This window comes from Corythoichthys intestinalis, chromosome 17, assembly GCF_030265065.1.
Source record: "Corythoichthys intestinalis isolate RoL2023-P3 chromosome 17, ASM3026506v1, whole genome shotgun sequence".
NCBI lineage: Eukaryota > Metazoa > Chordata > Actinopteri > Syngnathiformes > Syngnathidae > Corythoichthys > Corythoichthys intestinalis.
The window spans coordinates 8,511,274-8,523,733 of NC_080411.1; the positions used below are offsets into that span (position 1 = coordinate 8,511,274).

The window sequence follows — 12,460 nt, forward strand, 5'->3', positions numbered from 1 at the left end:
ATTTACATGTATTATTTTGATGACATTTGGTGTTGAATGATATAAAATAAACCAGGACACTAAACTGGATGAAAATGAATATCGAACAAGCCCACATGAATTTACCGATTAATTTGAGAACCAATTTCCATCTAGTTTTCTACACAAACTGTTATTACTGTCATTTTGATACAATAAGCTATAAAAATGGTTTGAATAGGTTCCAAGATATATAAAGTGATGTGCATGATAATTAATGTAGCCTACATATTAAAAATAGGTAATTATTGAATTTTTAATTTCTATACATTCAATTCATATTTTTTTTAATTCAATACTTCCAACACAAAAAAAAAAATCAGGACTTCAACTCAAACGCTATGAAGTAGCTAATATTTTTTGTTTTATTTTGTTGTTTTTAAGGTGAGGAAGACTGTGACTGAGCAAGTCTGACATCTTAAATGCTGAAGCAGATAGCGGAAGTGCTCAAACCAAGCAACAAAGTTCATATCCGAAGAAAAGACCCACCAATTTTATCATTGCCCCACTCCAAGCTCAACTGCTGACACCTACGGCACTTTTTATTTATTTATTTTTTTTAAAGATTTAAAACTTTAAATAAATTAAGGGTGCCATTCATCATGATCTCTCCAAGCGATATCAGTGGTCGTGGTTGGTTTCCTCTATATGTGCAGGGGCACAATTTGCAGTAGATTTATATTTTGCAGCAATGTTGCACAGAAAAGGTGTCACTGTTTAATAAATGACTTAAACAGTATTTTTTCTATTTTCAAATATCTTTTTTTTTTTTTTTTCGTTTCAACAGTTGTATCGTAGAATGTCATGTATCCAATTTCTGACCAATATATCGATAATCGCTGTATCGTGATATAATCGTTATCGTGAGCCTTGTATCGCGAATCGTATCGTATCGTGAGGTGCCCTGAGGTTCCCACTCCTAATGTAAAATATCCAAGCTGGACATAAAATGGAGTGAGGGGCAGAATTTGACATGATGCAGCATCATATTTTGGGATTGTTTTTAACTGGTAATATAACTAAATGGTTGTAAATCAAAATTTATTCTAATATATTTAAAATCTCAAATTCCATAGTGGCCCAGAAGCTGGCCGAATTTGTCATCCTTAGCTTCGTTAAGACGTCTACTCCTCGAAGATTTTAAGTAATATTCAGATTTATTGAAATCCTGCTGTATTATTGTCCTTCAGCAGCGTGTCTTACCTGAGCCCCAAAAGCTGACCGGTAAACCTCCCAACAGTGACTGCAGTGGCAATTGTCACGCCCACCATCCCTTTCAGCATTTTTGGGGCGCATTCAGTAATGTACAACAAGTGAGCGGAGAGGCCGATTCCTGCATGTACACAAAAGGGAACATTTTAGGAGTCGATGGTTAGTCACAGACTGTGTTAAACTGGGAAACAAAACAAAATGAAGCAGATTCATCAGGTTGCACGTATAGACAAATTTTGCGGCCGATTTTTCACCCTTTAAAATATCCGATAGGAACCATTTTTTGTGTGTACTGTATTTTATATCCATTGTCCTGAATACAACTTAACTAGCATATTGGCCCGAATATAAGACGTGTTTTTTTGCATTGAAATAAGACTGAAAAAGAGGGGGTCGTCTTATATTCGCAGTCTAGACATTATACCCATTCACGACGCTAGATGGCGCCAGATATCATTGAAACGATGTTCTGTCATGACAGATCTCAGCTAGTCTCCCCATTCACGACGCTAGATGGCGCCAGATATCATTGAAGCGATGTTCTGTCATGACAGAGCTCCGCTTCTCTCAAGTTTAACCAGTTTGCAATTTTTTATTGCAATGTTTTTCCTTATTCATATTTGTTTCAAGTAGGGCTGTCAAAATTATCGCGTTAACGGTCGGTAATTAATTTTTTAAATTAATCACGTTAAATTATTTGACACAACGCTCAAACAGATTCAAATGACAGCACTGTGAAATGTGTACTTGTTGTATTTTCGGAGTTTTGCCGCCCTCTGCTGGCGCTTGGGTGCAACTGATTTTATAGGCATCAGCACCCATGAGCATTGTGTAAGCAATTATTGACATCAACAATGGCGGGCTACTAGTTTATTTTTTGATTGAAAATTTTACAAATTTTATTAAAACGAAAACATTAAGAGGGGTTTTAATATAACATTTCTATAACTTGTACTAACATTTATCTTTTAAGAACTACAAGTCTTTCTATCCATGGATCGCTTTAACAGAATGTTAATAATGGTAATGCCAGTGCTTCTCAATTATTTTCTGTTACGCCCCCCCAAGGAAGACGTAAATGTTTCGCACCCCCCCCCCCAACTCTCTGCCGCCACTGTAAATAGTATCATTCGTCTATATTACTATTATAAGTACGCCTCAGCCTAACATTGTGTCCTTTTTTTTCTATTAAAGAAAAAAAGTAACATAGATCAACTTATAATAAAGTATAACTTTTTTAACATTGTGTTGCTTGTAACAGAAAAGACTTAACGCGCATCAATTTGCCTGAAGTTAAAAATTTTTTTTTAAAAAAGTCACATCCAAACTGTAAAAATACACTCAAGGTACATTTTTGACCATTTGATACTGAAAAATAAAATGTAATAAAATCAGTAAATAATAACAAATTCAAATTGATTAGAAACATTTACTCTTCAGGACAACATGCCAAAAAATTTGACCGAAAAACAAAACTGAATAGAAGGGGGGGGGGGAAAGTCTTTGGACAGAAGGAAAGTTTTTATTTTCGCTGATTCACCACAGTGCTCACTGGTTTACTGATATAACACTGACAAAGCGGGACGATTGTGACAATTGGCAATATTCGGCACATTTTCGCTGAAAAACAATCAAGCGGCTTATCAATGAGATTGAGGTCGAATGTCTTTAAGTGGCGTCTTAACTGATTTGGCTTCTCCGCTATAATCATTTTTAGACTCAGTAAACAGTGGTCTTTCCTCATTTCCCACTATATTAAAAGTCAAAGGCAAACGGCCCGAAAAAAGCGCATTCTCGGCGGCCGAGGTAGAACCGTAGGTGAGGGCGGTGGTCGTGACGATCCCAAGCCGAAAACGGCACTTCTCGGCCGGACACGTGAGAACCGAAGAAGACAGTGGGTCGCTGCGTGAGTCCAGCTCTGCATGAGTCTCTTCCGTGTGCTCTTGCTTACTTCAAAAATACTGCACGCACTTTGAAAATGAGAGCGCCACTGCCACCCACAGAGTGGATGTGCAAGTACACTTTATTCTAGTACGGCAAAAAAAATAAAAGCATGTTCCCCGAGGTCACTCGCGCCCCCCCTGGCATCGCTCTGCGCCCCCCTGGGGGGGCGCGCCCCACCATTTGAGAAGTACTGGGTAATGCCATCTTGTTGATTTATTGTTATAATAAACAAATACAGTACTTATGAACCGTATGTTGAATGTATATACTGTATCCATCTTGTGTCTTATCTTTCCATTCCAACAATAATTTACAGAAAAATATCGCATATTTTATAGATAGTTTGAATTGGTATTATTTGCGATTAATTACGATTAATTCATTTTTAAGCAGTAATTTACTCGATTAGAAATTTTAATCGTTTGACACCACTAGTTTCAAGACTACAATTGCAGTTAGACTTCACTTAGATGGTAATGCAGTTATTGCAATTTTGTTGTTTTATCACAATAGATTGGTTTATTTAACATTTCAAAAACCAGAAGCCATTCATTTACGAATGTGATTGCACTTTAGTTTACATATTTAAATGTTCAGATATTAATATTTGAATGAGGCAAAATAACATGCTTTTTCTCTCAAATATATTGTTATAATGATTTGTTTTGGATGTACTGTAATTATTTTCTGTGTTCAAATTAATTTGATGTTCAAAAAATTTTTTTTTCAAAACTTGAGTCTTGATTAAGAGGGGGTCGTCTTATCATCAGGGCCGTCTTATATTCGGGCCAATACGGTACTTGTTAATCAACAATAAAATGTGCCATCCTAATGACCTATTTTATGTACCCACAACATTACAGTTATCTAAGTTCATCCATATTAGATAACATCATCAGTGAATAATAATGAGGATATTACACTATATAAATACTCCTCCACCCCTAATTGAATTTTAAATTTGACTGGAGTTTTTCTCGTAAAGATTAGATAAAGGTTTACGAACCTTTATCAAGCCAAGCCAACCATCCAAAATAAATAAACGTTACAAAAATAACTATAATCTCTTATGAATTTTTTCAGAAATGTACTTACTTAGTTTGAAATTTTGGGCCTTTTTACTGTAATTGAACACAAAATTGTTGTAATCCCATCATTAATTGTTGTTTTTGTCAGTGTGTCACTATAGGCCGTTGGCGTAGCTACAGGACAAAGATTGTGTGTAATATTTATACTGTATTAGGCCTGCAGCTATCTATTATTTTAGCAGTCGATTAATCGATGAGCTAGTTAGTTCGAATAATCGAGTAATCGGATAAGGAACATAAAAAAATTAAAATACCTGATCTGAGCCTCAAACGGTATAAAAAAAAATAAATAAATGAGGATATATGTAGAACAAAAGAACAATTGGCTAACTTACATAGCAAAAGTCTGCTAGTTTAAATGCTATAAAATGCCAACGTTTTTTTACAATGCTCTTAAATAGTTCACATATTCCCACAAAAAATGGCTAAATATACCTTTAAACTAAAGTACGAATTCATAAAAAAAAAAAAAAACATTAGCTCGAACAAAAGTTTAGGTTGGTCTTCACGGGACAGCTGGATTCAGCCATGTGAAATGAGGCAGACTAGAGGGCAGTGTATCCAACCATATCAATAAACTAAATTCAAACACTTTCAAAACAAACCATTACAACGCCACTTTAATGAAACGAATATTCGAGGCAGCAAAATTTAATTCGAATATTTTTTTCTTATCGAATACTCGAGTTAATCGATTAATCGTTGCAGCACTATTAACTGTATACTGTATATTAGAGGTGTGCATCGGCACTGCCCTCACGATTCGATTCGATTACGATTCAAAGGGCCGCGCGTCGATTCGATTCAGAGGATCACGATTCGATTCGGTCCGATTCGGCAATGCATCATGATGCCTTAAAGCCTGGGATGCATTAAAATTCTAAAGCAAAGCATATTTTTCGTGAATCATGAGGCAACACAAGCGGTCAGACATTAAACAACTTTTTATTGGCTCTGGTGTCACTCCTGGTTGAAGTCAAATGGAAAATACTTTCAGATGTATATATTAAAAAAACAGATCACAGCATTTAATTGGTGCTTTGAATGAGACCAGGGCTTTCTCTTTTTTTTCTTTACACACAGTAGCAGCCTTTCACACAGTGCAACATCTGAACTCCTGTGCAAAATCAGTAATAACAGTCACAGTATTTTAGTCACAACGACCCATCAATAAAAATATTCAAGTAAATATTAAAGAAAACGACAAAGAAAGTATTGTAGTGCTGCAGCATCTTTATCGCAATATCAATCCAGGGATCAGTTCAGTTGCAAACAAAACATCAACTAAATTGCAATGTAGAACAAAAGTAAAATGTAGGCCTAGCCCACTATATATGTGCAATCAACTTAGAAATGCAATCAGTAACTACCACATAACAATAAAAAATAATGAATTTAAATGAAGTGCAGCAGCATTTTAGCAGCCATAACAATCTGTTTCAACATGAGGAAATATCAGTTTTTTGCAATTGAGAGAGCAGAGAGATAGTGGAGGTTAGATCGGGCCTAAAAAATCCAGCCCGACCCGACACGGCCAGCTGGTATTGAAGCCCGACCCTGCTTGGAGTGACGCGGGGAAAAAAATGCAGCAGCAGCAATTTATTTTCATCGAGTTGGCAGAAAAAAACGCAAGTTTTCTTAATGTTTAAATCGTCTACATATTTTTATGATCATTATAAAAGGATTTACGCAACGAAATAACGCTGGGAAAGTTTAATATAAAAAAAAAAAAAAAAACATGCGATTTTGCAAGACACACAGAGGAGAAGATTCAAAAGGATCACATTTGTGTTGCCTTTGCGTTCATAAAAAAGTGTCTTTCGTAACGAATTCTCAGTTGGCAGAAAAAAACGCAAGTTTTCTTAATGTTTAAAGAGTCTACATATTTTTATGATCTTTATAAAAGCATTTACACGACGAAATAACGCTGGGAAAGTTTAAAATAAAAAAAAACTGCGATTTTGCAGACACACAGAGGAGAAGATTCAAAAGGATCACATTTGTGTTGCCTTTGTGTGCATAAATAAAAGTGTCTTTTGTAACGAATCGCAAGCGCCACAGCGGAGGAGAAGAAGAAAACGCGGGCGGTGCCACTGCGTTCATGTGCGTGCACAAGCAAATGCACAATACAGAGAGCCTGCTCTAGGTTTTATCCCTTTTTTTTTTTTTTTTTTTGATAATTTATTAGTCCGGCGCGGCGGCCCAACCCGACCGTGAATGCTTAACATTTTGAGCCGGACCCGTTCGGGTTCGGGCACAAGATCTAACCTCTAAGACAGACATGTCCAAAGTCCGGCCCGGGGGCCAAATGCGGCCCGTGGTCAAATTTCATCCGGCCCCCAGCCTCTGTCATAAAATCAATAACGTCTGGCCCACACACAGACTTAATAAATTGGTCAGCAGTACTGCTACCAGCATATGAAGTAGCTTACACACTAAATGCTGCTCCTCATTTACCCACTAAAAGGCAACAGCACTCTAAGCAACATTACCCCGTGTGACCCTTCCAATTTTCTAAAATGCGACAACAACAACAACAAAAAAGAAAGTTGACTGCGATGGCCGACTCTTCAAGGATAGGTGGAAATTTGACTATTTCTTCACTGAAATGCGCAACAACTGTGTCTGCCTCATTTGCAGAGACAGTCGCTGTTTTTAAAGAGTTCAATGTGAGGCGATATTACCAAACAAGACAAGACATGTACGACAAGATTAGTGCTGCAGCGATTAATCGATTAACTCGAGTATTCGATTACAAAAAAATATTCTAATTAAATTTTGTTGCTTTGAGTATTTATTTGATTAAAGTGTCATTTTAATGGTTTATTTTGAAAGTATTTGCAATTAGTTTTATTGATGAGGGTGGATACACTGTTCTCTCGTGTACACTCTTTTCACATGTCTGAATCTAACTGCTCCCTGTTAAGACCAACGTAAGCTAAGTTTTTGTTTGAGCTTGTTTTTTAATGCATTCTTAATTTAGTTCATAGGTATATTTAGCTGTTTTTTGTGGGCATTTGTGTCTGAGCCATTTGTTAAGAGCATTGTAAAAACAAAAAACAAACAAAAAAAAACATTAGCATTTAAGCTAGCGGACTTTTTCCATGTAAGTTAGCCAGTTGTTCTTTTGTTGTACATTGATCCTCATTTTTAAAAATATGTACCGTTTGAGGCTCAGCTCAAGTATTTTAATTTTTCATGTTCCTTATCCGATTACTCGATTATTTGAACTAAGTAGACCATCGATTAATCGACTACAAAAATATTCGATAGCTGCAGCCCGAGACAAGATTACAGGGAAGATACGCAGCAAGAAATTGAAGCAACTTGAAGCTAGTTAAATTTCACAGCAGCAGTAATTCGCAAGAGCCCGAGAGTCAAAAGAGAACGCCACAAAGGCTAGTTGCGACATTGTTGAAATTATTAATTAAAAACAATAATAAAGCAAATGTGACACACAGAATGGCTTGCTAAAATTTGCTTAAATATATTGTTCTACGTAAAGGACGTCAGCCAGGATCGGCCTCCCACATTTTTACCGCACCAAATCTGGCCCCCTTTGCAAAACGTTAGGACACCCCTGCTCTAAGAGATAGGACATAACCAGGGGTGCACATAGGTGGTCCGCATGCGTACTGGACGTAGACAAACGCGCTGGCCCTCAACGGGTTCCATACGCTTTTGCGTACCGATGGCTGACCACTGTATTTGCGGCGGACACGAGAAAATAACTTCTCAAAATGTCGAAGAGGCAGGCCACACTGAGTAATTACTTCCGTGTTCTCCCACCCCCGTCAAAAGACAGACAGACGACAGAGACGTCACCGGAGCTACTGAAAAAAGGACTTTTGCTAAAAAGTGGCTGCGGGAGGTACCGTGGCTAGAAGTAAATGATGCTCACACGGAAATGCGGTACAAAATGTGCCGTGAGAATCCCAATGTCGCCGATAAGAGCAGCGCATTTTATGTAGGGTCAAAAGAATTTCAGCCATCCAAACTTTGAAAAGCACGAAAAAACAAAGAGCATGTGGCAATTAAGCAAACTATCAATGTCAGACAGCACCGTACTCGCCCTATGGACAAGTGGCGGAATAAAGGTAATGAAAACCGCCATGCACTGACAAACGTGTTTTTGCTCGCATTTTACAAAGCTAAACATGCACGTTCAATGAGGTCTAATGAGGAGGACATCCCACTTTTAAAAAGGCTTGGAGTTAATGTGGGAGCCGCAGAATGCCCTTTATTTTGAATTGGTGCGTTTATGTTTATTTCTTTACATTTCACTTCAAAGTAATGGCAATTTTGTTGTGCCAGTTGATGTTAATCAGGCATTAATTGTTAATATAATTAATTAAAGTTAATTGGCTCTAAGTAAAGCTTGTCATAAATTTATCGCATTAGGCGGGTCGGCTCTCAAGCTCAATGAGGACCAAGTCACATCTGCAGGTCCTCCTCTGAGAACCCGGGCAAAAAAATTATGTGCACCCCTGGACATAACATAACGATGGCTGAAGCGGAGAAAGAGGGAGTGAGAAAGATTATTGATGCACCTAAGACATTGAAAGCAGACATCTGGAGACATTTTGGCTTCTACGAGGTTGGTGGGAAACTTGACCAGAGTTATGCGGTGTGTGAAAAATGAAACATGAGAATAATAATACAAATGGGGAAACCAAATCCGTTGCATCACCGGAATTGCGCAGGGAAGATTTTAGAACGTACTTTTATATTTTAAAATGCGCTGAATCGATTCGGCTTGTTGCCCGCATCGAATCGAATCGTCCAAGCCCCGCATCGGGCTGGTCCCCCCTTAAAATCCGCTTATGCTTTTGTATCCTGAAATTTCTTTCTTAACAAGAGGGAATATTTTCCCATTGAGGCATGTCTTAACCTGCAAATTCTGTATGTAGAGACGTTCTTAAGTAGAGGTATCACTGTATTTCGAAAGTCAAATAGTGGGATGACTTTTTTTTCTATTGCATTAAAGCTGATTTCAAAATTATTTTCCCTCCTAATTACTGTTTATCAACGGGTTGTTGAGTGGATGAAATAAGAGGATTTGGACTGTTTTAAACATATTTTTTTGTTCTTTATCATGTCTTGGTTCTCTCACATCAAAATCAATATATGTGTGTATCCTACTTCCGAATCCTACCCGCGTTAACGCCGTACAGAAATCGCCCCACGAAGAGCATCTCGAAGGATGAGGCTGTTCGGCTCGAGATTAGCAGCACAGCTCCCGCTATAGCCACAAAATTGTTAAGAATAAGACAGTTTCTCCTGGGCGGGATAGAAGAACAGAGATTTGCATGAATACCAAATGTATGTCATTTTGAAAGACATTTTGTGCACTAACCTGCCAACTTTCGAGACGCATGGAACCGCCAGGATTGAGCCCAGCAAACCGCCGATGGCATAAATAGACACAATGAAGGACCAGATGAGCGAGAGTTGCCACTGCTGAAGGTAGACATCGTATCTCTGTATGCATGTTTGGTTCACCAGATCTTTGATGTACTGCAGTTAGTACATGACAGCATCATTATTACTAATTCTTGACTGCTGGTATCCAAACTGTTGGACTTACAACAGAAGGGGGCGTCACCCCGGATATTCCAAGTCCATACTGAAATGTCCCACCGATGGCCGATACGAAAATAGCGAGGACAACAAAAGGAAATTCCTTCTGAAAAGAATAAGTAGATGAGAGGTTAGTTTTATTGCAGCATTAATTGCAAATACCGTAATTTTATGACTGTAAGCCGCACTGGACTATAAGTCACAGCTTCCCTCACTGTATTATGGGATATTTACACCAAAAGATATTAGCCGGTAACACTTTATTTGACAGCGGCATCATAAGACCAAATGAACCACCATGAAGTTTTGAACCAATTGGCTGCAAAGCTTCATTGCTTCAAGAAGCTCGTGTCCAACATGCCTCCTAGCATGCATTGCAGCGCTCCAGATGTAAAAACAACCAAAATTCATGTTCCGTGCTAATTATTTCTTCACTTACTGTTCTAGTTGTTTCATTAATTGCCAGTTATGGCATTTGGTAACACATTATTTGACAATGGCGCTACAAGACCAAATGAACCACCATGAAGCTTTGAACCAATTGGCTGCAAAGCTTCATTGCTTCAAGAAGCTAATATGGCCATAACTGCTCACTTGGGGGAGACAGTCAACCTTTGGTGCCACCTGCTGTCAATGCTCTTGTTGTCCATCCTAGCATGCATTGCAGCGCTCCAGATGTAAATAACAACCAAAATTCATGTTCTGTGCTAATTATTTCTTCAGTTACTGTTCTAGTTGTTTCATCAATTGCCAGTTATAGCATTTGGTAACACTCTATTTGACAGTGGCGCCATAAGACTGTCATAAGACCAAATGAACCACCGTTCATTGCTTCAAGAAGCTTAATTTGGTCATAGCTGTTCTCTTGGGGGAGACAGTCAACCTCTGCTGCCATCTGCTGTCAGTAGTTGTTGTCCAACATGCCTCCTAGCATGCATTGCCGCGGTCCAGATGTAAATAACAAACAAAATTCATGTTCTGTGCTAATTATTTCTTCAGTTACTGTTCTAGTTGTTTCTTTAATTGTTAACTCTGGTATTCTGTAACACTTTATTTGACAGTGGCGCCATAAGACCAAATGAACCATCATGAAAATTAAGCTTCGGCAATTAAGCTTCAAGAAGCTTAATTTGGCCATAACTGTTCTCTTGGGGGAGACAGTCAACCTTTGCTGCCACCTGCTGTCAATGTTCTTGTTGTCCAACATGCCTCCTAGCATGCATTGCAGCGCTCCAGATGTAAATACCAATCAAAATTCATGTTCTATGCTAATTATTTATTCAGTTACTGTCCTAGTTGTTTCTTTAATTGTTAACTCTGGTATTCTGTAACACTTTATTGGACAGTGGCGCCATAAGACCAAATGAACCACCATGAAAATTAAGCTTCGGCAATTAAGCTTCAAGAAGCTTAATTTGGCCATAACTGCTCACTTGGGGGAGACAGTTAACCTTTGCTGCCACCTGCTGTCAATTTTCCTGTTGTCCAACATGTCTCCTAGAATGCATTGCAGCGCTCCAGATGTAAATAACAACCAAAATTCATGTTCTGTGCTAATTATTTCTTCAGTTACTGTTCTAGTTGTTTCTTTAATTGTTAGCTCTGGTATTCTGTAACACTTTATTTGACAGTGGCGCCATAAGACCAAATGAACCACCATGAAGCTTTGAACCAATCGGCTGCAAAGCTTCATTGCTTCAAGAAGCTTAATTTGGCCATAACTGCTCACTCGGGGAGACAGTCAACATCTGCTGCCACCTGCTGTCAATGCTGTTGTTGTCCAACATGCCTCCTAGCATGCATTGCAGCACTCCAGATGTAAATAACAATCAAAATTCATGTTCTGTGCTAATTATTTCTTCAGTTACTGTTCTAGTTGTTTCATTAATTGCCAGCTCTGGTATTCTGTAATACTTTATTTGACTGTAGCGCCATAAAACTGCTATAAGACCATCATAATAATGACATGACACTGCCATGAGCATTAATGAATGCTTATTACAGATGCCATTTTGTGTCATTCGGCAAATTATCTCATTTATGAATGGATGTAAATGATCTGAGCTGGACATAAATGGAGTTGGTGACATAATTTGCCGGATGATACTTAATGACGTCTGTCATAAGCATTCATTAACGCCCATAATAGTGTCATGTAACAATTATGACTGTCTTATGGCAGTCTTATGACGCCGCCCTCAGATAAATTGTTACCTATTAACCCAAATAAATCAGCGTTTAAGCCGCACTGGACTATAAGACGCAGGATTCAAAATAAAGGAAAAAAGTAGCGGCTTATAGTCCGAAAAATACGGTAATTAGGACTTACCAAGAGTATTAAGTCCTGTAGCATCGCAGAAGTCTGTTCGGTCTGCTCATGGAAGCCAAGTGATTAATCACTTACCTCCTAATCTGGTGCACCGCAGTCAAAGCGCCGCCTTGAAATGGTTAACCTCAATTGTTTTTGCCTGTGAGAAAACCTTGGGGGGAATATTGAGTCATGCTGTGTATCCACCTTCTTCAAATCAAATATGATCCCAGATAAACTTGTTGGATTCTAATGTGCTTTGCAGAGAATACAAACAAAACCCTACTGCAGGGGAAAGTGACGACTTGCT

General features: G+C 38.3%; 1 protein-coding gene across 1 annotated transcript in view; it reads right to left on the reverse strand.

The window, feature by feature from the left end:
- The window catches only part of slc2a11l (solute carrier family 2 member 11, like), a 28,260-nt gene extending 16,053 nt beyond the window's left edge, over window positions 1–12,207 (reverse strand). The window contains exons 1-5 of the mRNA XM_057818311.1: window positions 12,172–12,207; window positions 9,850–9,948; window positions 9,619–9,779; window positions 9,418–9,542; window positions 1,222–1,351 (exon numbers count right to left, since the gene is read on the reverse strand). Coding sequence (XP_057674294.1) covers window positions 1,222–1,351; window positions 9,418–9,542; window positions 9,619–9,779; window positions 9,850–9,948; window positions 12,172–12,195 — 539 coding nt within the window. The 5' untranslated portion in view covers window positions 12,196–12,207. The remainder of the gene's footprint in view (window positions 1–1,221; window positions 1,352–9,417; window positions 9,543–9,618; window positions 9,780–9,849; window positions 9,949–12,171) is intronic.
- Window positions 12,208–12,460: the final 253 nt, after the last annotated feature.